The sequence below is a fragment of the Syngnathus scovelli genome, chromosome 1, assembly GCF_024217435.2.
Source record: "Syngnathus scovelli strain Florida chromosome 1, RoL_Ssco_1.2, whole genome shotgun sequence".
In the NCBI taxonomy this organism is placed as follows: Eukaryota; Metazoa; Chordata; class Actinopteri; order Syngnathiformes; family Syngnathidae; genus Syngnathus; species Syngnathus scovelli.
The window spans coordinates 9704650-9724095 of NC_090847.1; the positions used below are offsets into that span (position 1 = coordinate 9704650).

Here is a 19446-nt window from a genome sequence, read left to right on the forward strand (position 1 = left end):
ATAATAATAATAATAAATAACTAGAAATTAATCACAGTAAAAGTAGACACTATTTATTAAAAAGTTGAAAAGAGTTTTTATTCGCGCAATTAGATATGCATTCAAAAGCACTGTTACACTTTAACATTCATTTATTTTTATCAAGACAAAAGCACAAAATCCTTGACATTTTAAAGTTCATTTTCTGGTCTGCTGTTGTTGTAATCTATTGGAGTTCATACAGCAAATCCTGGACAATGAACACCAGCTCCTGGAACGTAGGTCTCTCGTCAGCCCTCTAAAATGGGAAGAAACAATTTTTGTTAAACTCCTATCTTAATTATGTATACATTGAATAAATAAGCAAATACGTTCCAAAATGAAAAAAATATAAATTGTTATACAGAACAAAACCTTATGAGTGAATTTAAATTGTAATTAATTTATTTCAATTGTAATTTTCATTATCTATTCTAAATTGAAAAAAAACTGTGATTTCACATTACATTAAAAGTAAAATTTTCTAGGCAAAATGGGGCCTGTCCCAAGAATTACTTGGACTGGTTGCCAGCCAATCGCAAGGCACATAGACGAACAATTCTTCTGAGTCTTCATTGAACCTAACACACGATTTGGAATTGTGGGAAGAAGCCACAATACCCAGAGAAACCCCACAAAAGCATGGGGAGAACTTGCAAAGTCAATATTTGAACCAGAACCCCTGCACTGCGAGGTAGACGTGCTACCTACGAGTCGCCTCTCATTTTTCTATAAATCCCACATTTCCGATAGGGATTTGTACTTACATCGACCCAGCACGACGACATGATGCTATAGACCTTCTCGCATGCCATCTGAGGACGGTACAGTCGGAGGCCTCCGGACACTTGAGACACGATTTCATTGTTGTTCAGACGGTCGTACGGGAGCCTCCCCAAAGTGTACACCTCCCACATCAGCACCCCTGGAAACACATTGACACCATTACCTCAACTTATGAACCCAAACACGTAGCAGCAAAGGGGATGTAAAGTGGATTTTCAGATGATACAATCACTCACCGTAAGCCCAAATGTCTGACTTGCTGCTGAATCTGCAGTAGAGGAGAACTTCGGGAGGCGACCAACGGACAGGGAATTTGGAACCCGCAGAGCTTGTGTATTCGTCATCTAGAACGTACCTGAAGAAGAAGGCTGATCAGATGACTGACGTTACGGCCCTCCTAGGCCTTGATTGCCCTAAATTTAACTAGCATGATTCTACCTTGACAACCCAAAGTCTGCCACTTTGACTGTTCCATTGCCATCCACCAAGCAGTTCCTGGCAGCCTGGGGCGAAAATGAATAAACATTTGACTGAAAAAAGGCCACCGAAGCGAATTAGATGCTTTAGTCTGCGCCCTCTTACCAGATCCCTGTGAATGTACTGCTTGGACTCTAGGTAAGCCATTCCCTCTGAGACATCCTTGCACATCTCCAGGAGCTGCACAGAAGTGGGTTGCTGCTTGAGGCCCTCCCTGAGGTAGGTGAGCAGGCAGCCGTTGGAGAGGTACTCTGTGACAATGTAGATGCTGCTCTGCTTGGTGCACACGCCGTACAGTTGCACCAGGTTCTCATGGTGGAGCATCCTAGCTTGAAATGGGGGGGGGGGGGGGGGGGGGGGGGCTTGTGATCCAACGCATACCACTTCATCTGTCCCGCATGGTTGGGGGCTTGTGGCTGATTGATTGCGCTTACATCATGACCTTGGCTTCCTCTATGAAGTCTTCCTCTGACATGGCCCCGGCTTTAATCATCTTGATGGCCACATCGTACTGACCCTTCCATTTTCCGTACTGCACCACGCCAAACTGACCAGTACCCAGGACCCGAATGAAAGTGAGGCAGGAGGGGTCAATCTCCCACATGCCTGTGGAAGACAAACCAGATTTTTGTCTTCTTTGTTGTGTTTTACTGTTATTTCAATTATAAAATATATCATCTAGACTTCCTTTTATATTTTCTCGTGTCGCATGCAAAGTCGTCCTACGGTTTTCTGTCTCTCTCGCCCTCTGTCCGTCATCTAGCTAGCTAGATATATAACTATCTATAACGCTATCTATTTTGCTAAGAAGGAACATTTTACTGTTTCCTCAATTCCACTCACCATAGCCAAGACCTGCTGTGGATGGAGGCTGTGCCCGGTCGGACACAATATATTTCAGCCTGCAAAACATGCCTAATAACGGAGACAATATGACAGCATCACATACAATCAATCTCAAGATAGACCCATCATGTTCACAACTACAATAAGGGGATCGTGCTCATTTCCAAACAAAATGATCTTGCAACCGTGATAAAAGGAATCAAAGAATATTTTTCCAAAATAGTGGCATGGGATCTTAAAAACAGGCTTGCTTGTGTGATATCAGTTGTAGATTTAGTAACTTAATGTAGTGAACCTGCGGCATTGTGCTGATGGTAGTTGATGAGCGCCGGGATAGTATTGAAGTTGTGTGTCACGGCTAAGTAGAATTGTCCCTGTGTGGTGGTGCAGATGTTGTAATGTTTGCAGCTGCCACCAGCCTCTCTGCGGACAGGAAGAGGGAAATGATCACATGGTGCATGAGATTAAGTAGTAGTATTATTATTATTAACCACAGAGCAGACGGTGTCAGGGAGATAAATGCATCGACAATTTGCATGTGACTCCCATCCACTGTCTACTTCTTCTTTTGTGTTTTATCCACAGTGTGCAGGAGTGAAACTCACCCGCCTCCTTTACTGAACAGAGACACCGTGTACTTCCCTGGCTTGCTGGAGTCTCGCACGAGGAAGCCCCCATCTTTGTTCTAAAGGTAAAAAAAGCGAGACAATACAAATAAAGTATGTTGTGAACAACTATGGGCATGCGTTTGTTACGTGTTGTATATATTTTTTCGTTATAAAAACAAGCACCCGATCATCAGTTTTACAATAAATATCATGATTCATTATATGTAATTTTTTTTTATGTTAAAATAATGAAAGTGAACTGAATTAATTAATGAATAATGAATGTGAAAGTTTTAATTTCTTCTGTAATTGGATACACGTTGGCTTGCAGGGTTTTGAACATTCGCTATGACAACTACACAAAATTCTAACATTTAAGTGTGGTGTAAACAGAAATGTCAGATTACAATAATATTGGCAACAAATCTGTGGATTTACTTTTCACTTTTTATGTTTCATTGAATAATATCACGTAAACAAGGATTGCACTTCTTAAGATATGAACTTAACTAGCCACCATATAAATATATGAAACACTGTGTACATAAATACATAATAAGGTTGACATTTGACCAAAATGAAAAAAAAACAAAAACGTTTTTGTTCCTTTTTCCGTATTGAAGCTAACCCTAACCAAGACTCTTGTGAGGATAAGAACTACAACAGAACCCCCCCCCCATAAGGGTCAATTTCAGTCATTGACAGTCCTACGACGACCATACTAAAAATGCATGCAAACATTTTATTATATTTATTATTACAATTATGACCACTGGGCTAAATGTTTGTTGACTTTTTAATGAGACTTACCTCAGTCTTCAGTAGCTTCTCTGCCTGGCTGCGGTTTGTGTTCTTGCAGTACCAACTTTGAAAGGAAAGAAACTGTAGTTTATCTATAATTTTTGATCAACTACATGCAAAATACTAAATGATGAATTCTGTCAAAGCACACTCATGTTGATACTCACTCATATCTTTCTAAGCCGTGTCCAGCTTCCACCACATAGTTACTGGGTATGTAACCCTCATTTCTACAAAATAAAGACACATTTATTAATAAGGCAGCCACCCTTTGAGGATAGTCTCACCCACCCGTATTTGTCTCTGGCTTGCCACCAGTTGGAGTCAGACATGTCCAGGATGGTGTACTCCTCGTCCTTCTTCAGCTCCAGGTCATGGGGCATCATGGCTGGGTGGTTGTACTGAGCTATGACCCTCATCCCCGAAGAGGGCTCTTTGGCCTCTGGTAGTTGCGGAGGTAACCGTCGGACAGGCTTGTCCTTAAAAAACAATGACGTGCTGTTATGGATGTCAAATGCAAAAAAAAAAAAAAAAAAAACCCAACCTCAAGGACAATATTGTTTTGGTTGGCTAGTGAGCAAAATTAGGCAAACAAGAGTGACAAGTATTACAACTTACTCTTGATGATTTGAATGCGACCTCCTGGGCTAAGTATAGCCCAACACTGCTTTAGTGAATGACATTCAACACATTTTTACAAATAATCTGTAAATGTGTGTTTACCTCTGAAGGAGTTGGGGGCAGAGGTTTGCGGGTTCCCCTCCGACACATAAAGCCTATTGGGAATAAGATCTTCAGTAGTGCAGCATTTCCGAACCTTTCTTGAGCCAATTAGTCTCAGAATGTAGATTTGAAAAATCTCATTGCACACAAGACATGTCACAAAATGTACTATATATACTACATGGTGAAACAATTTTGATAGTGTCTAAATTTTCTGTAAAATTGACTCATTCTGTGTCAAATATTTGGCATTTGAAATTGGTAGGAGTGCCTGCAGTCGTGTCATCTTTCAGAAATGGAGTGTGACTCATTCTCACCATTCTTGCTATCCAGAACCTTGCATCCCATCGCCTGCTTAACTTCCTGCTGGCAGCACAGCCACATACCGTCGATCCAGAAGCACGGGTGATACTTTTGCATCAAGTCCTTGTTGCTCTGCACCACTACACGAAAACACACGCACAACATTTGCATGAGTGCACACTCACTTCCTCCATGAAATTACGATGGTGGTGATGATATCTGTTTGCATGCTAACATTCTTTCAGCTTCTTGATCCACTGAGCCCGAACTTCCTCTGTCTTTGCAAAGATGTACAGTGGCCCCTCATCGTAAATGACCTAGAAAAACAACCACACTATTAGTTTTAATTTTGTGTTTCACCAGTGTCTCACGTTCTTGCTTCCTGTGTGGTGAGTCTGGAAAGATACACCTGCAACTACCACAAAAGCCCCCACTTCTGGTCCGCTACTTGTACTTCTTGCACTAATTGCACAATATTCAATACTAAACGAGCGAGCTATCTGTAACCATGACAACTGTCATCCAACATGGTAAAATCAATGAATGCTACCTGGAATGCATACATGCGCTCCTGCGGGCTGTTGAGCTCCGTTTGTACCGTTTCTACACACTTGATCTTCTCCAGGTCCACCGAGCCCCTCAGGCCTTTCCGCTTCTGGGCGACAGACGGGAAAAGTACAACAAGGATTTGTTTAATAAGTAAATTGAAACATTAATCATGTACCAAAGTGGTGTTTCCAAACCTTACTCGAGCCAAAGCAAGTATTTGCAAAATCTCATACCACCAAACAGAAATGTCAAAAAACATGCACAATAATTACATAATAATTATATTGTTTGAATTTACACGCAAATTTACTTAGTGTAGATTCTGGACCTGTTTAGTAAAAAAAAAAAAAACTTTGAGAGGAGTTAGTCACATTGTAGAATATTACTTAAAAGAGACTGAATGTATCTGGCAGTTGGTGAGCAAGTAATGTTCTGATATTAAATGTACAAGTCTTGGCAGACAAATTAAAAGTACAACAACAAAAAACAAGTGCTTTTAAAGAACAATACTCATTGAAATGGCATTTTGCAAAAATCTCAATTATTTTCATCTTTTTCGAATTGTCACTTAATCATACATGAGCTTTCGGGTTCATGTAAATATTTATTTTCATATTACTGCACGACCATACAGAAGAAGGTTGAACATTCGTTTAGGAATTGTAGTTCATATTACATTATTCGACAATATTTAGTGATTTTTTAAATATTTGACTAATATGCCATATGAATACAAAACTAAAACTAGTAATAAAAACTGGCTATATTTAAATGACAAAAGTAAAAAAGAGAATACAAAACCATCCAAAGCCTGAAAATTTCCCAGGGCACAGTAAATGGAAATCACAGATGATTTATATCAATAAATCCTTGAATTGCTTTAAAACAGTTAAATTTGTCAAACCGGACAGTGCGTGCCTGCTGTGGGCTCGTGTTCACTGTGGCCTGGTTGACTGTCATCATTCCGGACTCTGCTGTGCATCTGGAGCGGCTAGCGTGCTATCGCTCTTATTTATTCATTGATGTTGCCCCCTTGTTTTATTTTTCTTGTGTTGTTTACTTGTATGTGCATTGTGAACTCTGTCTTGTCACCGTGGGATAGTGGGAAACGTAATTTCTATCTCTTTGTGTGTCTTGACATGTGAAGGAATTGACAATAAAGCAGACTTTGACTTTGACTTTGATTTGTGATTGGCCTGTAGGAATTGCTAAACCCGGCTCAGGTTCTCTACATTCTCACTTGGTGAATTCTGCCATGACTAGTAAAGTGCCAGATGTTAACTTTATAATATCATTAAAATCACACAGTTGTCAACTCACGCACACTTTTTTTTCTCCTCACTTACCCCTTTGTCGGCGTCGCAGTCGTAGTAGGAGAGTTTGTCCCGTGTAAGGATGAACCATCTCTCCTTGTAGTTCAGCGGCGATGTTTTCCTCCTCTGTTGTGAACGCTTGATGAAAATGTCTTCCAAAATGCTGTCACCCATGGTTCACACCCTGGTTAACCTGTAACGAGTGAGCAACAAAGTTGTAAGGTCATTGAAAGTGGCTGCTGTAATTTGTTGTGCATATTTGATGTCGCAGTTATTCAGATACTTGGGCTTTTTATTGTGCAGTCCTTGTGACTACTTCCTTGTGTCACTCATCTGTGTGGTCAGTATCCCACAAGTCACGGGGCAACGCTCTTCATTTGCGTGATTATCAGGCAAGATTAGCAACACTTTGTCATTCATGCTCATTTTCATAAAGCTACCTTTTCTCTTTTTGATGATACAGTACTGTAAGTGTCAGTGCTGTATGGCAAAAAGTAGTCACGCTGTACCAAAGTAGTAAAAAAAATTAAAAAATAAATAAATAAATATTTTTTTTTTTTTTAAAAATGGTCAAGTCATGAAGTCAAGTCCACAAATGCTAGCTCTCGGCCAGTTAAAAACTCTGATGATTGTGAGGTAGCATCACGTAAACTAGAAATCCCTCCACTGTTTTCAGTAACATTTCAATAAAAATTTAAACTAAAAGCATCTTTTTGTAATATAAATGAAACACGATACATTTTTATTCGTACACAACAGATGTGATTTGGGAAGATGCTAATGTATGACTTTTTCCCTTGCTAAATGATGTTGACATTCACATTATTTTTTAACTTTATCTTGGAAATATATGGCCATTTTTTGTGATATTATTATTATTATTTTCTTGAAAAATACAGCTGTATTCTGCGACTTCTATTCCTCTAAAAGTCAAAATTTGGTATTGTAACATTCTGACTTTTTTTTTCTTGAAAAAAGAATCCTATAGTAGTCATGTTTGTTAGATTTGGTTGGAATTAGGCTTATGTGTGTCTGGAGGGGGATCTGCCATGTAAGGGAAAATAAGTTTGAGAACACTAATGAAGTAAAGCACCAAAAACACATATTTGTGTCTGTTATTTTTTACGAATATGAACGGCAGTTGACTCACAGTGAGTCCAAAAATGCAGACAGACTGATGGGGAAGTTGCGTCATGCTTGCAGAGCAGCGATACTCTTTGTCAACTGGTTTGCCTTCAACACGGATCTAATCTAACGCAATTGGCTTTATCATAGAATTGACCATGACAGCTTTTAACACTCCATGCACACTATGCAACACCTACTTGGGGACATTTTCCCCCTAAATGTACGGCTCTAGCTATTTTCAATTTTTCCCTCCATTGCCACTCTGACTTGCTAAAAACATTTTGATGTAACCATGAAACAAGTCTGTGCCCTGTTTATTTGCAGTTCACTATACACTATCTTTGGCTATCCACAGAAAAACTCCCCCATTGGCATATATCTGGTGCTCTTCTCTTACAGCGAGATGCCACATGGCCTCAAAGTCCCGGCTAATAGGGTTGATTGACTGTATGGCACACGGGCCATTGCTTGCCCACCTCAGCTCTAGTGTTGTATTATTTCTTCACTTTTACACTAGCATACAGTATAGTCAAGATTTAAAAAGAATACTAATTGATGATAAATATTAACATGTATACAATTTATTATATTAAAATGTGTATTGTAGCAATAATTTAATTTTTAAGAATTGTGCATTGTACTCATATATAACTTTTTTTCTTATTTTCAATGTGTAGTTGCCATTGCCCCTTATTTTATTTTATTTTTCTACTAATGGTATAATGACTTCTGGGGAAAGTTTGTCAGTTGTAATTGACTTGTGTCCCCAGCTGGAATAAGTAAAATTGATAGATATTTATTCATGCCATGAGGAAAATGAAATTGTCATAGTCGCAATACACAGTGTAACAGACAAATACAGCAGACAGATATATTGAATTGAGTTGAATTAAAAGAGGCATGTGACATACCCAGGCATCAAGTAGCGGAGATCAAGTTGAAAAGTGGTGTGGTGAAGCTTTACCCTGTACGTCGAGTGTGATGCGAGAAAAAAAACACTTACAGAGGAACTCACACTTCCCATTTCTCCTCCCTCTCTTTCGCTCTTGCTGCTCATTTTGGGTGTCAAGTGAAAGACGGGCTAAACATTAACAGAGGTTAACATTCCTGCGTGGTTTGTACTAGACGTTGTTTACTGAAATAATTGCAATTTAGAAAGCCATTAAAAAGACCGTAAGAGAATAAAACGTTTTTTTTCTATGCATATTTCAATTAATTATCTTTGACACGTTTCAGTTCAAGATGTTATTTAACATTCAAAAAGGTAAAATAGAGTTTAGTACAATTATCGTGTGGTTTGTGCGCTTGGTCCTCCTTGTAGATTTTGGTCGTTAGGGGGCAGTGTAAGCGCCGCACTAAACGTAGTGCTTCCGGTTCCAGACTTCCTCTTTTGCTCTTGCATTGGGACGCAAACATGGTAGGAAACTACTACACTGATACACTTAGAAGAATCCACGTTAATCTCACAGTTAAATACGACATCGGCACCGTTTGGTTGCTCATATAAATGTGTCATGGCTCTGTAGGCGCAACGAGCCCGCTATTTGCTACGTATGTTGAGTTTTCGGACCAAAACCGACCTCTGACGATGCTACATTCTTGAGCCGCAAGGCTTTTCATGAATAGCCGGCCTTTCGAATGTGGACGTGTCCTTTTGAAATTGTCTGAAATAATACTCGTCACAAACAATGCATGTATTTCCCCCCCTCCAATTATTTGGTTTCAACGGTATAGCATGCGCTAATATTATGGCGCTATGTGCGGTCTTGACAAAGACGCCCAAAATCATACTAGTTGTACGTTTTTAAAAGATGAATCGGATTATTCCGTATGAACAAACTGTAAGCTTTTTAAAAGATTAATCAGTTTATTCGGTACCTATCTATACATTAAAACGATGTCGCGCTGTCATCAGGTGAACGTCCCGAAGACCCGCAGGACCTACTGCAAGAAGTGCAAGAAGCACCAACCACACAAGGTTACCCAGTACAAGAAGGGCAAGGATTCCCTCTATGCTCAGGGTAAGTGTCGTGTTGGGTGTGTCCTTTGGACGTGGTATACACTACACGCAAGAAGTGATCCAATTCTGATAGCTTTTCCTCATATCATACCTCAGAAACTTTGGATAGAGTGGCAAAGACAATATGCAATGACAAAGTGGCGATCATATTATACATTCTGTTATAGATAGAGTCAAAGTTTGAAAAGTAAACATGACAGATTAAGGTGTAAACCTTTTGTAGATCAACTTTTATAATGCATTCGTTTACCCGTGTCACTGCAATCAGTATTATGTTAGATATTTTCCGACCTTTGTTTTGAAAAACTTTGGATGGAGTGGCGAAGACAGTATGCAATGACAAAGCGGTGATCATATACATGCTGAAAGGATGAACCTTTAAATGCAACAGAACAGGATGTTATATTGGCACAACAAACTGAATGGTTCAATTTGACTACGACTTATGAACAAATTTCCTGCAGGAAAGAGGAGATATGACAGGAAGCAGAGCGGCTACGGTGGTCAGACCAAGCCGATTTTCCGTAAAAAGGTATGTTGTTCAGTCATCCTGATTGCTAAGGTGCACGTGAGCCCATGCGTGCTATCATCACCTTGTTTCCAGGCAAAGACAACTAAGAAAATTGTGCTGAGGCTCGAGTGCATGGAGGCCAACTGCCGCTCCAAGAGGATGCTGGCCATAAAGAGATGCAAGCACTTCGAGTTGGGCGGTGACAAGAAGAGAAAGGTAAGCTACATTGTGGACAGACTCGCTGCAAAGTGCATTTGAAAAGGAACTTGGAAGATCTCCACGAGCAGATGATGTAAATGTTGGCGACTGTGGAGTGGGCATTTGGAGATGGCCTTCTACCCTGATTTTTTACTCTTGTTCTGAAGAAATGTTAGTGCTATAATGATGCCATATAAGTCAGCATAATTTCAAGTGGGTAGTCAGGTTGCCTTTTGCACAATGACATAAGCACAAAAGCTCCAGAGTTGACGTTAAAGCGATTAGGAAAAAGTGGAATTATTACTCTGCTTAACAAAAAGAGTGTAAATCAAGTATACTATATTTTTCGTGCCTCACTTTCCAAAGGTCAAAACAAGGTTAACTGGTAGAATGACTTGCGCATATCAACATTTGTTTTTTATTGTTCTGCCTTGCAGCTACATAGCTGCCTGCTATTGACATTGTGAGAGCAGCTCAAAGAAACATGCATTTGTTGTTAATGTTGTGATTTAACCCTCCTGACATGCTTGTGTTCTCTCAACAGGGCCAGGTCATCCAGTTCTAAGCTGTGGGCCACTCTTCTGGGTCAAGTCGTCACAATTTTCAATAAATGTGTTCAAATTTACCATACCTTTTCTCATTCATTTTCACCGTGCTTGTACTAGGGCTGCGAGTTGCATCAAGTGAAACGTTGATGGCCTAAAATGTAAGCTTTCAATCCATAGCATCAGATTGTAATTGAGAAAACAAAATTGTCACGGTCTAGAGAAGTGTCTGTTTTTCTGACCATTGCATCCTAAGGAGTCTTTTGTCCTGCTTTTTTCTGCTGTTGGGTGTGATGACAAGCAGGGCGGTACCTGCAGGGTTAACGGAGACCTGGTGTCCAATCTGAAGCCCCATCTCCTCATACTGGGGCAGAATCTGGCTGACGTTACAAAGCGGGTTGCACCTCTTCCAGCCGGGAGCTGCTTGTAAGGAGAACTTGCGTGGGCCTCCTATCTCCAGTGTGTTGAGTACTGCTATGGCAAGTCGACCATTGGACAGTGGCCTTTCCCACACCTCAAAACGGTCCACCTGTTGAACAAACAATCCCAATAATTCCATTGTGTGGTGTTAAAGGACTAGGTGTGCAACAGTAGATGGCAAAATATCGACCCATTCAGTGCGCTCCACACGGGATAACACGAACCCTAATGGACTGCGAGATTTCTGTACTTTATTTTACACGGATGCATTTACAAGCCATCGTTTATGTGAAAACTGATGTACGGACCGTTCCGTGGCTTATCTGTAATGTTGCACCCCTATAAAAGACCAACCTTGGCTGTGCAGTGTCCCTGCTTGCCCAGCTCGTCCTGGCTAATGTCGATGATGTGACGGTTCTGCAGCAGCTCCTTAGCGTGCCGACAGATGGACCTCAGGTCATTAGACATGAGCAGCGGGGCAGCCATAATGGCCCACAGTGCCATCTGAGACTCCTGCTGGTCCCGACTCAAACCGAAGTTTCCAATCACCAGCTAGAAACCATAGAGCATGAACTTCTCAGGAGCTCAACCGCAGGCTTAAAATAAAGACATTCATACCATATCTGGGTCATTCCAGCCCCCGGGACCAGCTGAGGGGACAATGACGTCCTGGTGAGTAGCAGTCCAATCCAAGATGGACTTGATGCTGCTCCATGAATCGTAGACGTCTGCGAAGTTGCGCCACTGGTTGCATGTTTCTGCAATGGTGTTGTAATTTGGCTGAAAGAGGAGGGTCACAAAAAGGCTACAATTTGAACCATATCTGGGGGATTCAGAATTAAAATGTTAGGGATCAGGTGTTACCTTTTGGAAAGGCCACTCATACAAAGGCCACTCACAGGAATAGAGGATGGGTCTTCCCGTTCTGTTTAGCGCTTTGGACATGTTCATATACCCTGAAGAAAAACAAGTGATGTGTTAAAGCGCCTTCACTCCATCGCGGGATGGGGGGGCGTTCTGACCTGTACGAGGCTCAAAGCGTCATCAGGTCAGACAACTAAGGGAATTAATGCACAGGGAAATAAATGCCATTTCTGCTACGGTTTCTAATTTGGCCATCGCAAATTACAAAGCTGGAGAAAACAATGCTCTCAGATTGTAGCCTGAATGATCACACAATGGACATGCTCGCCTTCCTCAAGCAAAGTAGCGTCCATGGAGCAGCCATCAAACTTGAGCAGGTCAACTTCCCACTCAGCGAAGGTCTGGGCGTCCGTGTCGTAGTGGCCCAAACTGCCAGGGTATCCAGCGCAGGTGGTTGTGCCGACATCTGCGTACATGCCCAACTTCAGACCCTTGGAGTGCACCTGGAACCAGAGCTTTTAATTTCAAACAGTCTCAAGAAAAGGGCAGTGTTGCACTAAGAATCAAGCCTAAATGTCCAAAAACAGACCTAAACGATCAAATGCAACTATACTGAAAACTACCTAACGTTAAACACAACTGTACATAACAAATGTACTACTATAGTGAAAGTGAATTGCCACTAGGGGAAGCCTAGTATCACACAGAAAATAAGTGAACATTATATAGATTGAGGCCCGTGTGCATCATGATAAATATTCACCACACTTATGTATATAAAGCACTGGCTCACTCACATACTCAGCCAGTTTCTTGATGCCTCCCGGGAACCTGCGGGGGTCCGCTTGCAGCCGACCCCCAGCGTCTCGACTTTGACCCATCCAGCAGTCGTCAATGCAGACATACTGGTAGCCAGCCTCTCTCCAGCCCTCTGTTGCTATGACGTCTGCCATTTGCATGTACAGATGTTCACTAGAAAAATGCCGCAGATGATTAACTAATCTGTTCACGTTGTAAGTTTAAAAAAAAAAAAGTCAATAAAAATGTCACCAAAATTCCTGTGCACAGGGACACGGCTATCCTAACCATAGCCTGAAAATATTACTATTTCAGTTGCAATATTTGGGATTACACGTATTGTTATATTATGTGTGCATACATTTTGTTCACAATCAGTCACGGTTTTTGTACAACTGTAATGGAATGGTTGTACCTGAACCATGGACTATTAGGCTGCTGGCTGCAGCCTGCTACTGACGCTGTAACTCTCTTTTATTTTCTTTCTCCAAGGAATCAAAAGATCCTGAGATTGTCAGGAGTGCCAAACTATGTCCATGCCGAAATTGGGAGGAAATCTACAACTAAGGAAATCTGCGAATCCGGAATTTTCCATTGTTTTAACTTTTGCACATAATTTCTTCACACGACATAACAGTTTCCGTAGTGTAGTGGTTATCACGTTCGCCTAACACGCGAAAGGTCCCCGGTTCGAGACCGGGCGGAAACATGCTTTTCACTTTATGATAATTGCAAGTTGCCTTTAAAGCTACAATGACTACAATATAAACATGGCAGGATAGGGTATGTCATTATTTTTCTGTGCGACATAATAATAATAAATAAAAACACAACAATACCTTCGTCTTCCACTAGATGGGAGCTTTAACCTATGTAACTACCTTCTGCCGTTCATACAATAGAATGGTGTACTGTATTTTTGTGTGAAACTAAACAAGCCCATTTCACACAAAGTAAAATTGTGAAGGGATATTGAACATTTGTGTGATTAGAACGGAATAATCACCACTCGACAAACTAGTTCCTCGTGAATAGGATTCAATAGAATAGCGTCTATTCCCTGTAGCCAAATCAAGCGCTCGGCAGTTTCCGTAGTGTAGTGGTTATCACGTTCGCCTAACACGCGAAAGGTCCCCGGTTCGAGACCGGGCGGAAACATACTTTTCAATTAATGACAATTGCAGGTTGCCTTTAAAGCTATAATGATTACAATATAAACATGGCAGGATAGGGTACGTCATTATTTTTCTGTGCGACATAATAATAAATAAAAACACAACAATCGCCACTCGACAAACTAGTTCCTCTATTGGATAGGATTCGAAAATAGAATATAGAATAGAGTCTATTCCTTGTAGCCAAATCAAGTAATCGGCAGTTTCCGTAGTGTAGTGGTTATCACGTTCGCCTAACACGCGAAAGGTCCCCGGTTCGAGACCGGGCGGAAACATGATTTCCAATCTATTACTATTGCAGGTTACCTTTAAAGCTATAATGATTACAATATAAACATGACAGGATAGGGTATGTCATTATTTTTCTGTGCGACATAATAATAATAAATAAAAACACAACAATACCTTCGTCATCCACTAGATGACAGCTTTAACCTATATGTATCCACCTGCTGCCGTTCATGCAACAGAATATTATACTGTAGTTTTGTGCGCAACTTAACAGGCCCATTTTTGACAAAGTAAAACAGTGAAGAAATCTAGAACATTTATGTAAATCGAACGTGATAATCACAATTCCACAGAACCGTCCGGAATCTTCTGCCCTTTGAGGTCATAAAAGACATTTTAACAATGATAGTAGCAGTTTCCGGAGTGTCGTGGTTATCACATTCGCCGCACAGGATGCAACAAAATAGCAGGTCCCTTAGGGAATGTTAGCTCGCCGAAATATACGTTTCCGTAGTGTAGTGGTTATCACGTTCGCCTCACACGCGAAAGGTCCCCGGTTCGAGACCGGGCGGAAACACTTTTTTTTTTTTTTCTAATGATTGCTGGGTGCCTTTACGGCCGACTATAATGATTGGCGACAAAGGGGAAAAAAGAAACACTATCTTGCGAGTTTCTGTAGTGTAGTAGTTATAGTATTAAAAGGGAAAAACTACGCTACCTATACAACAGTTTCCGTAGTGTAGTGGTTATCACGTTCGCCTCACACGCGAAAGGTCCCCGGTTCGAAACCGGGCGGAAACACTTTTTCACAATGATTGCTGGGTGCCTTTACGGCTATAATGGCTCGAAGGAAATTTGACATGTTTTAATTTTATTTAACTTCTCACTCTAATTTATCGTTTATATTTCATTGGACTTTTTTTTTACCCCTGAAGGAAACTATAAACTGGATTTCCTGTGTGAATAAATATTTGTTTAAAATTGGTTGCGATGTTTTTATTTTTTACCCTTACTATTTTACATTAAATACAATGAAGTCCAACATAAGAGTTATTAATTACAATAAAGCCAAAATAAAGGCTATTCCTTCAAATAAACCCCGACTTTAAAGCTTGAAATGACATTTAGAATACTAATTATAATAAATATAATTTGTAGATTAAAAGCTACTAAATTTCACTAAAAAGAATGTTTAGAAAATGTTCATGCACATCTTTAGAATATTTACAGGCATACTTGCTAGAACATCCTAATGATAGAATGACAAATGCACATAAAATCATTTGCAATGAGTTTCATAGTGTTTTAAAAAATTAGAACATTACAAAACGTCATGTCTAAAACAATGCCACTTTGGTCATTGTATGTCTTCGAGTAACTATTAAGCTGAATTTAGAATGCTCAATAATCACTCTTTGAACGATTACGATATGCACGGTCAATTTATGTCTTTGAGTTATTTAGCTGAATTTAAAATGCTCAATAATCACTATTTGGACGATTTAGATACGCAAGTGCTATTTGTTTACGCTTTAGTTGGGATTTGAACAAACTTTTCCATCAGACGAGATTCATCTCGCGATATACTCGTTTATCGCGACGGTTCGGGCGCCCCTACTATTCGCAACGGGCCCTTGTTTTCAAGGGTTTTACCTAATGCAGTTATCCGGGTCCGCCTCGCAGTCGGTGTTACACATGAACCTCTCCCAGTGCAGCCAACCCATCGTGGGGGTCCTCGCCAGGCCGTTGTCGAGAGCTATCGTGCGCGTCCACAGACCCACGACAACAAGCATCCACGCACCGACTGTCAGGAGCATATTTATTTTTTATTCTTCCGGCATTACATTACATTCGCAGGCCTTTCTTTTAATTTACTTCCTGGTTGCATGATTTCCCCCGCCTTTATGCTTGATTGACATGAATCTTACCCAATAAAGTTGAAGTCCGTTTTTAAAGGTTTGGTTTTCAGGAGGTGTTCCTTCCAACCAGGAAACGTGGAGTTCACGCCCCCTTCAAAAATGCTACCAAAAAAGTAATGTATTTTTTCACCTTGATTTGCGTTTAATTTTTGACCAAGCTTCTAAATTTACTTCTTTTTGCTTATACATGATGATTAAATAAATAAATAAATAAATAAATAAATAAATAAATAAATGTCATTAATTTGTTCCAGGACCCTGAAAACTACCAACAAAAACTGGTAGGGTTTCTGATGATTTCCATTACAGCATTGGAGACTATCCACAAAGAAAATACTTGTCCATCTCATTAAATGAAATACAGATTGGTTTGTTAATTTGACACCACGCTATGAAACCAAATGAATGGAGGACGCTTTGTCGAGTGAAACTGACTCCCCTCCCACAGACACGCAGAGAGATAAATGAATTTTACTTGGCGACTCTGCCATTTTCTGCGAATGCAACAAGACAGCTGCTGCTTTGATTATTTGCTAATTGTTGCTGGCGCGACGACTTAATTTATTAAAAAAAAAAAAAAAAAGCAGCGTGCATAAACACTGTTTTCAAGTCATCACAAACTCTCAGTTGACACAACAGGGTACCGGTAATGGAAAAGATGAAAAACGACAGGGTAACCGTACAACTGGAACACACATTTCAGTCTTAGCTATTCAGTATGATATGCCCGTGACGCTTGTGAGGATGAAGTCAATAGATGTAAATGTAAATAGTTTAGCAAATGGATAGATGGATGACTAAAGACAATAATAATAAGAGTGAGTTTCAGACCTGACTGTTTGGTCCGCTTTAAATGGACCAGGGTTCGATTGTAACGCTGGTCCGGACCTTTTGTGCAGGTGTGAATACATGGAAACGAATCCTGGTGCGGATTCTTTGGGGTTAAAAAAGATGTAATGATAAATCAAATAACACTTGCTCGTTGATGGATAGTTTCAATATAGTAAAATTTCCAGAGTGGCAACTACTATGTATGCCACACGATTCTTTTTACACTTCTCTAGCAGTTAACAAAGCCTCATGTGTCCTCTCTGATTGAATACAAAAGAAGACCAAGTGTGACATTTCAGCAAAATGTGGCATGATCAGAGGCCTCCGCCAGGAACGGGGCTGATGGAAACAATTTGTCACTTGCTATAGTTCATATGTGAACCAGTGAGTGAAGGCGTGGAGGCTCTAAATGTCAGATTTCAATTTGACGTGCTGGCCTCTGCATGATGGATGCCCGCTTTTGGATGTGTTGTTTTGTGCTTGTAAAAAACAAAATAAACAAAAGATCTGTTTTTTGTTTTGTTTTTGGTAACTACAACGGCATTGCTATTAATTGAGAGAGGTGACAGATTGCTTTGCTTTTGTCTGCCCTAAGGCCTGCGACAGCCATCCATTCGTCCTGTAATTGAAGGAGATGTCATAGCTGCCTTATGTTGGCAATTTTTTGAGGAAGCTTTGCAATTTTGTAATCTATCATGACAGACGCAAATGTAGCTCTTCTGTAAACATATCACCTGACATACTAAAGCTCCATTCAGCTATCCATTTTCTAAACCGCTCTTTTTCCTCATTAAATTGGCGGGTGACCTGGAACCTTCACAGTTACCTATTGATGCAAGAAGTGGTGTACACCTTCAAGTAGTTGATGTCAATCCCAGGACATATAGTATTTGGAAAAAACATTTAAAACCACACTCATTTCCACAACAAAGTGGAATTCGAGCACCGGCGGAGTTAGAGTTACATTTTATTCAATACTGGCTTTTTTTTTTCTTTTTTTTTTAAATTTAGCCAAACAGAGTGAGATTTTATTCAATATTGGCTGTGTGTGTTTTTTAATTCAGTTAGTTTTAATTTCCTTTTACAGCAGGTTTGTTCATTTTATTTATTTTTTATTTTTGATGCTTCATTTTAGTGTCGTTTTTATTAGTTTAAGTATGAGTTTTAGTTTCCGCATGGAGTATTTGTCAAGTACAAAATTAAATAAAAAGCTTATTAAATATGCATGTTACACGTTCCTTGTTCTATACAGCTGCCTAGTAGTCCTGATACAAATACATGTAAAATGAACCCCAAATGTGCTATAATTTAATTTTAATATTTTTTATGTACATGAAGTGTAATTGATCTTTTTTTTTAAAAGTATCGGATTATTTTTTTTTCATTACAAAATGTTTTTTTTTTCAGTTTTAGTTATTTTGTCAGTTTTCCTTAACTATAGCAACCTAGGTCATGCGTGAGAAATTTTGGTGGTGCATTTGAAGGTGCGTTTGAAGGTTATCTACAGTCATCTCAGAGGGGATTTCTCTCCTTTAGATAAAAACAAAAAACAATGTCGCTCTGCTGCTCCTTACCTCATAGATTACATCGTTTTATTGCTATGTTCAGTGATGAAAGTCATAAAAGAGCCCAGAGGAGACCAGGTAATCCACTCACATTATTCTTCTATGATACACAATTCAGCGAAAACAACAAAAACTTTTTTTTCTCACCTCTTCCTTTATAGATTCCGAACTCCAAGCACTCAGGTTATTTTATCACATTTGACCGTTATTGAAAAAAGTATTGGTGTAAGCAATAAATTGGAGCTTTTTTGTGAATTTCAAAAAGCACCCCAAAAAAATAAGTATCTGGAGATGCAGCATTTCATGAATAGCATCACCATGGTAACTAGGCATCCCAGATCCCATGATATCAATTCCATGTTGATCCACACATACGCTCCACTGTTTACAGAGCTGAGGGTCTCTGCTCATTACACTTGAAGCCTGTGGCAAAGGAATAATTAGGTTGAACCCATAAAAACAAGAGCATTGAATCTGAAATTTAGCACAGATCTGATTATGTTCTCAGATGAATAACAGATATATCACATCCTTATTATTTTTTTTATATTGACAGTACCATTCAAAGGTTTGGGGTCACCCAGGCAATTTAGTGTTTTCTATGAAAACTAATATAATTGCAGGGGTTTCAAGTGTTTTCTAATCATCCATTAGCCTTCTAACACAATTAGCAAACACAATGGACCATTAGAACACTGGAGGAATGCTTGCTGGAAATGGGCCTTTATACAACCTTGCATTAAAAACAGATGTTTGCAGCTAGAATAGTCATTTACCACATTAACAATGTATGGAGTGTATTCCTGATTAGTTTAAT

The 19446-nt window shown here is 39.8% G+C and overlaps 3 protein-coding genes and 5 non-coding genes across 9 annotated transcripts; 6 read left to right on the plus strand and 2 right to left on the minus strand.

Moving 5' to 3' along the window:
• Positions 1 to 52: 52 nt before the first annotated feature.
• On the minus strand, positions 53 to 8898 carry btk (Bruton agammaglobulinemia tyrosine kinase). Of its 2 annotated transcripts, XM_049749169.1 has the most exons (19): positions 8836 to 8898; positions 8464 to 8517; positions 6458 to 6617; positions 5113 to 5217; positions 4798 to 4879; positions 4577 to 4702; positions 4260 to 4312; positions 3828 to 4015; positions 3704 to 3766; positions 3546 to 3600; positions 2733 to 2812; positions 2423 to 2550; positions 2125 to 2196; positions 1716 to 1887; positions 1387 to 1606; positions 1243 to 1307; positions 1041 to 1159; positions 786 to 943; positions 53 to 277 (listed from the first exon to the last, which is right to left on the minus strand). In XM_049749169.1, exons 3-19 carry the CDS (start codon positions 6596 to 6598, stop codon positions 206 to 208), a joined length of 1899 nt encoding a protein of 632 aa, XP_049605126.1. In that variant the 5' UTR covers positions 6599 to 6617; positions 8464 to 8517; positions 8836 to 8898; the 3' UTR covers positions 53 to 205. The 2 variants fall into 2 exon arrangements, with proteins under 2 accessions (XP_049605126.1, XP_049605208.1); XM_049749251.1 differs by lacking the exon at positions 8836 to 8898 and having other exon boundaries at positions 5126 to 5217; positions 8464 to 8779.
• Positions 8880 to 10906, plus strand: rpl36a (ribosomal protein L36A). Its single transcript, XM_049756119.1, has 5 exons — positions 8880 to 8969; positions 9468 to 9573; positions 10037 to 10104; positions 10177 to 10299; positions 10826 to 10906. The coding sequence occupies exons 1-5, from the start codon at positions 8967 to 8969 to the stop codon at positions 10844 to 10846; spliced, it is 321 nt and encodes a 106-aa protein (XP_049612076.1). The 5' UTR covers positions 8880 to 8966; the 3' UTR covers positions 10847 to 10906.
• On the minus strand, positions 10686 to 16204 carry gla (galactosidase, alpha). Its single transcript, XM_049751237.2, has 7 exons — positions 15968 to 16204; positions 12908 to 13082; positions 12439 to 12613; positions 12111 to 12202; positions 11865 to 12026; positions 11601 to 11798; positions 10686 to 11355 (listed from the first exon to the last, which is right to left on the minus strand). Exons 1-7 carry the CDS (start codon positions 16129 to 16131, stop codon positions 11044 to 11046), a joined length of 1278 nt encoding a protein of 425 aa, XP_049607194.1. The 5' UTR covers positions 16132 to 16204; the 3' UTR covers positions 10686 to 11043.
• On the plus strand, positions 13545 to 13617 carry trnav-aac (transfer RNA valine (anticodon AAC)). Its single transcript has one exon. It is a non-coding gene; the product is annotated as a tRNA-Val (tRNA).
• Positions 13994 to 14066, plus strand: trnav-aac (transfer RNA valine (anticodon AAC)). The gene has a single exon. It is a non-coding gene; the product is annotated as a tRNA-Val (tRNA).
• On the plus strand, positions 14286 to 14358 carry trnav-aac (transfer RNA valine (anticodon AAC)). Its single transcript has one exon. It is a non-coding gene; the product is annotated as a tRNA-Val (tRNA).
• Positions 14819 to 14891, plus strand: trnav-cac (transfer RNA valine (anticodon CAC)). Its single transcript has one exon. It is a non-coding gene; the product is annotated as a tRNA-Val (tRNA).
• Positions 15043 to 15115, plus strand: trnav-cac (transfer RNA valine (anticodon CAC)). The gene has a single exon. It is a non-coding gene; the product is annotated as a tRNA-Val (tRNA).
• Positions 16205 to 19446: the final 3242 nt, after the last annotated feature.